We start from the raw sequence: 6,241 nt of genomic DNA on the forward strand, positions 1-6,241 counted from the left end.
TTTGTGAAAAGTGTGAACCGTATCCAAAGCAAGCCAAACAGGATCATGAGTTTTATTAATCATGAAATAACACGATGACGGCAAACACTCAATAAATCAAAAATTAATCCGACACCTGTACCAGACTTGGAGTAAAAAAAAACAACAACTAAAAATGTCAAAATATTAAGAGGACATTAGTTGAAGTGCTATTTGGCCAAATCTAATAATGTCCAAGAGGAGATCCATTCTTAGTCAGTACAGATCCATGGCTCAAACAGAAAGCCACTGGATCACTTGAGCTTGCAGCTCTGTGTCTAAGTGGAGAGGATGTAAGGAGAGGCTGAAAGGAGGGGAGGAGTGGTGCAGAGGGCAGGTCTGGTGAGGGACCAGATGTCTTCCCAGTGGGGGAGGAGCGATGAGGTGAGGATGGAAGGGAGGAGGGAGGTATAGAAAGGAGGGTTCTCAGCGGTCGCCTGTTGTATACATAATAATCAGATTGCAGACAAATCATACTTTCATAGCTCAGAATATAGACTTGAGCTGGCAGTTTTGTTTACAGTTTTTATATCAAAATAAAAACTAAACTCACTTTTATTAAAACAACTAAACTACAACACTAACACTAATTAAGACAGTGTACTGTGCTTAACCTTTGAACAAACACGGATCTGTTTTTGAAATCACACCCACGCTTGCTTTAAGTCTACATGGTTTTTTGACAGCTTGAGCAGTAAATGTGAATCTTCACAGAGGCACCATCCTCCTCCTCATCTAAGCTTACATGAGTGATTAGACTGAGGCGACAAATGCATAAATGATCTTGTTCTATCGCCCACACACACACACACACCTGACTCTTACTGTTTTCTGTACAGCTCAGCACAATAACAGAAAGTGCATCTAAATTGAACAGCTGCCATATTTTTTTTGTCTCTTTTACGTTTTTCTTGTCATCTGTAAAAACTCAAATGTAGAAAGTTTCAATTAGGTAAACGAGAGTAAATTTCAACAGTTGTTTTAGAGATTTATTGAGCAGTACTGTAAAGGTCTTCTTCATCAACATACATCTACTTTAGGTATGAGCCTCTGGAGATGGCAGGACATACACACCGCCATCACAAACAGCTGTTTAGCATACAGGTTTATACCTACAGTCCCACAGGATAAAGAGCACACCTCATTATTCTTTCACTCAATCACCTTGTCAACGTGTCCACATGCAAATGCAGTGTCTTACTAATTAAAACCTGTGTTTGCTGGTACAGCTCTCTTCGCTGCATAGATACCGGCTGACCAATCTAATCACATCGCGCGCAGTTTTCTACACAATAGACCGCAATGAAAAAAATGGAGGACAATGAAAAGCGGGCAGCAGGTTAATTAATATCGGCAGAGTAAGGACAGAATATCGCTTCCAACCACATTCAGTTTGGATGTGAGCAGCTGTAATATTTCACATGTCAAAAAATGCAGAGAAATGTCTAAGTGTCACACCTTTGTGCACAAGCAGCTGGTAAAAACGATTTGTGCTATTAAAAAAATGTCAGTGTGTCATTTAGCCTTAACAACAAATGTTATGTTAGCTTTAGGAGAACACAAGGGATTGTTTGGATGTTTGTTTATGCATCAGATAATACAGTTTACTTTATTTACCACCTCACCAGAGATGACTTAACTTTACTTTTATGCTTTTTTAGTATTTTTTCAGACTATTGAGGACGATCAATTCCTGTATATGTCTGTCATCAGCAGATATGAGCTGTCTACCTGCCCCACCAACTCAGGTGATAATGGTGTTTACAGAGGTCCGACAAAGACTGAAGGCTCCCACAGAGGACCAAACACACACAAACACATCCTTGATCCACAATCTTTATATATTTCTGGTTTAAAAAAACAACACCAGGTGTTTAGACAGGGGGAAACTCTCTTATTCTAAAATGAATCTCCAAAAGTAGTCACAACAACATGTTTGTGGAGGCTGGGATAATAGCAATATTTGGCACACTGACCTTGACTCCATAAATTGTGTCAGTGTTTAACATACTGACAGGGATGGATGTTAACCAAAGTAATTCTACAGAACATAAAGCACTGATTGAGCTCATCACTTCCACTTAAAACAACTAAAACAGCTTTGACATCATAAACTACTGACATACATTGTTAAAATTATATAAATCTAAAATTTTAAATGCCAAGTCCCTATTGCTGATGAACAAAAAGCTTAAAACGCAGATGACTGAGAAAATCTACCATCTTCCATCTTAGGTCAGTGAGCGCCGTGGCGAAGATTGGAGGTGTAAAATGGCTGGTATGGCCATGCATCTGTCCCTGGGCTCAGTCTGTACATACAAAACACCACGAAGTCTTTGTGTGTGTGTACATTAAAACCAGGTTTAATCTAAATCTGATCTGGAAATAACACCTCTCGCTGTGTTCATTAATTGCCAGCTTTTATTTTTTATTTTTTCCCACTTTTATGTTTTTATTACACAGTGATGGCAGCATATAATTCATGTCAAGATGGAGAGCCCCCAATGTCTACTGCAGCGACTTTCAAGCTTAACGACAACATCCAGGGCATGTTTCCAAAATTAAACGAGTGCAGTGAGTTTCTGTTGGGTCTGGCGCGTAGGTTGCACAGGGTGAAGAGAACGGGGTCTTTGTCTATAATTCATAACATTAAATGGAACTGAGCAGCATGTCTGCTCTAAAGCTCTCACTGTGGGTCCACCAAGAAGTGGGGTGTGAAAACAAAACGCTCCTCCAGCACTGTACACAACCCAACAAAGCGCGTGTGTACAAACAAAGATCAATCTGTAAATCTGCAGACATCTCCGACAAGATGGGTCATCACGTAGGATGGAGGCTTCCACACTGAACCTCTAGTGTTTTAAAGCAGAGAACGATACCTTCGACATTTTTCAGTTTGAAAGAAAAAGGAAATGTATGCCTCTTTTTTCAAAGTTCAGGTAAAAGTTAATAAAAAATTAAGAATGCAAATTTAAAAATTTGCAGCTAATTATAGTTTGAGTCTGTGGGGGTTGTTCTTGTAGTTAAATAGAGAAAAGCAAAAAATAAAATTTAAGCTACACTAAAATGTGGGGTGTTTGTTAGATTTAAGACCCTGCACAGAAAACAGATTTTCCTTTTGAAAAGTAGATAACCTCAGTTACACCACAGTGAGACTAATAGAATAAAATGAAAACATGCAAACCAAATGATTTTAAAAAATATAACCAAATACGTCAATATTTGTTATGAAGCCTAAAGAAAACATGAAAATTAACTCCATCTTTAGATTTTAATATTCATAGTGCTTGTCAAAATATTAACATAATGAATTGTAAAAACAAAAACATTTTTCCCGCATTTTGACAAGAATTCAGTAGAGAGGTAAACTATTATTCTGATTAATTTTTAGTTGTAAATTTAGCAAACAACAATAAACACTGAATGCTCCCCGTGGCTCTTAACAACCGCAGTCAATTCACCATTCATAAACAAAAGGACATCCTTATCTTCCCAGTCCTTTATTGCCCTCAAGAGAAGGCTACACTTGAACTGAAAAATAGAGTTAAAATCTCATCTAAAATAATACTCTGATGGCTAACTGAGTTTATAAGAACTGCTCTGTTTCAGTTTATCAACCATGTAAAGGTTGGATCATTTTTCTTTAGGTCTACAGCCACAGAGATTATTTTTACAGCCAAATTAAATAAATTTCACTCTACCTCATACTGAAGATATTGTTTCCTCCACTCTGGGGTGATATGGGACGCAAGATGCTCCGCGAATTTCATTTTGCCGGAACAAGTGTCCCTTAAATAAAAGCTCTGTTAAATCCTGGAGCGCCTGTCCCCCTTCTTCCCCGGTCGACGCGACTTTTGTTCTGTGGGGCAACTTGGTGTGTTGCTGCGGAAGCTCCGGCTTCACTCCGGCTTCACTCCGCTTCAGGCTCGTCCCGCTCCGTGCGCTCCGAGCTCAGCCCGTCCCGCATGCTACGTCCGCGGCAGGGTCGGCGGTGGCGGCGGCGGCGGCCTCCGGAGAACAGGTGGTCGGACGGCAGAAAGCGAGAGTGCCTCAGTGACTTTGCTCGGTCCCTCCCTGGGCCGTTCTGGGGACATTACGGTCGGCCATGCAGTGGACTACACTGACGTGGTTGCGTCAGCAGAGCGCGCAGTGGCACCGGGCTCTGCGCGCTCTGCGCTGAGCTGCGCTGCGCTGCTGGGACCTCCTGCTGTCGGCTGAGTCCGGATCCCCGCACCTTTTAAATACTCCCGTTCCCCTTTAGAGCCTTTACCTCAGGAGCATGTGGTGTCTGCAACAAAGACGGGGAAAGTTACACTTTCCAACACATTTAGGAGTAGGAGTGTCTGAATAAAACATCTAAACCTGTTTATCTAACGCATTAAAGACTAAAGGTTTAAAACACTGCAAACAAAACTTCTGTCAAGTTAAATATTCACCTGTAGCTCAGTTCATTAGTTCAGAAAGATCTAAGCTGTTGTTAAAATATGTTGGAGTTAACAGAATATATTTAGATTGAATCTTTAAAAAAAACTTAAGTTACTTAGTCAAGTAGGCTGAAAGAAACAACAACTTTCTTCAACTTAATTGGACTGAGAGGGACTATTTTTCACTCATTACGAGGGGCCCCTGGGTACCTCATGGTAGATCCAGGCTAGAGCAGTGGTCGTCCTATAAACCTGCTGCCCTTCCCTACAGACAGACTTATATGTGCAATGTTTTTTATGAATATGAATTTAAGTGATCAGAGGAGAAGCTTCAATGAGTTGAACAGTGATAAAGCTGTTTTCAGTAAATTTCAACTATAAAATAAGAAACCAAAATAGGCCTGAATCAGAGGGTAATTTCCTAACTTGTACATTATTTGCAATATCTGATAACAACATAATAAACCTCCTGACATTCTGTGGTGGCTTTTAGTTTTACTGTCCCACTCCAAGGTTGTAAATGGCCCCCATCTGAAAAAGTTCTGGGGTGTCCTCGTCTCTGATTCACTCAATATTTGATTTAATTTGAAATAGTTTATCTATGTCTTAAAAAAGAACACAGAACCTGAGTAGTGTAGTTTTATCAGGAAACAATACAGCAATAATACAGCAAATTGGTTGTTTGTCTTTGTTCTAGTTTATTGTCTGAATAACAAACTTCCAGAAAAACAAGATATATTTATGACATTAACATCTGTTTGCTAAAGTAGTGAATGAGCAAAAACTATCAGGTTTTCATTTTGCTTGTATGTATTATTTTTAAATTTGATTTTATTTATTCAAAATGTGGAACTCAGTGTAACTGAGAATAATACTCTTGCCTTTTCAGTTTTTTATTTTTTGTTAATGAAGCAAATATTACTTATTTTTGTTGTAATACTAATTCAGGGATGAATAGTTTAGGATGGAAATAATATCTTTACATAAGCCTAATTTAATATTTTATTATACATCCACTTTTTGCATAAGCTCCAATATATAATCTTTAACTCAAACAAACGTACTCTTATTTAGATTACACTGCATTAGGGTACTATCATAAAACTACACATATTTTCTTATAATGTGATCAAACCATGAATGAAACAACTCAGTGATTGTTCTTCTTATAAAACTCAGTAATTCGTTTGCTAATAGCGGCCTCTGCTGGACAGACGGTGCTACAACGGTTTCTGAAGTTGACATGTAAAAGTGTCAAGAAAAACATTAATTAAAAACCTTTAACCAACATTAGACTACTGAATAATTAGTTTATTCAAACTTAATACTTGAATTAGTAATCGATAAGAAGTTCAATCCAAAAGCAACTATATTATATTGCATTCATGAAGAAGAAAAAAAAAATACTGCTTGTTTGTAAATGAGGCAATTAAAGCTGTAATTGAATTCAGGTGTGTTTTTCGTCTTTGGACAACACCTCTAATCGCCAGCTTTAGTTAATTAAAGTGCATAACGCAGTTTTTGTTTTGTTATTTTGTAAAGGTTTATATCGCACGCAAAACCACGCATGATTTAGTAAAAACATTTGTGTCTACAAAAACTGAAAATGACATTTAATATGTTGCTTCGTTTCTGAAGTGAGTGTCTTACCAACACACGGACGACGCTCCGTGGTCCCCAGTGAGCCTCCCGCTGGGAATGGCAGCCCCATCGTAAGAAGGTCATTTACATTAATACAGCAAGTGAAAGCCAAGGTTGACAAAAGATTCGTGTTCTTTACTACCCTTAAAAACGCAGTT

General features: G+C 38.5%; 1 protein-coding gene across 2 annotated transcripts in view; it reads right to left on the reverse strand.

Moving 5' to 3' along the window:
- xpr1a (xenotropic and polytropic retrovirus receptor 1a) overlaps window positions 1-6,234 on the reverse strand; it is a 61,270-nt gene extending 55,036 nt beyond the window's left edge. For both annotated transcript variants that reach the window (XM_025003902.2, XM_025003901.1), the window contains exons 1-2: window positions 6,093-6,234; window positions 3,720-4,306 (exon numbers count right to left, since the gene is read on the reverse strand). In XM_025003902.2, the coding sequence (XP_024859670.1) occupies window positions 3,720-3,788 (69 nt within the window). In that variant the 5' untranslated portion in view covers window positions 3,789-4,306; window positions 6,093-6,234. The remainder of the gene's footprint in view (window positions 1-3,719; window positions 4,307-6,092) is intronic.
- Window positions 6,235-6,241: the final 7 nt, after the last annotated feature.

This window comes from Kryptolebias marmoratus, linkage group LG24 (genome assembly GCF_001649575.2).
Source record: "Kryptolebias marmoratus isolate JLee-2015 linkage group LG24, ASM164957v2, whole genome shotgun sequence".
NCBI classification, from domain to species: domain Eukaryota; kingdom Metazoa; phylum Chordata; class Actinopteri; order Cyprinodontiformes; family Rivulidae; genus Kryptolebias; species Kryptolebias marmoratus.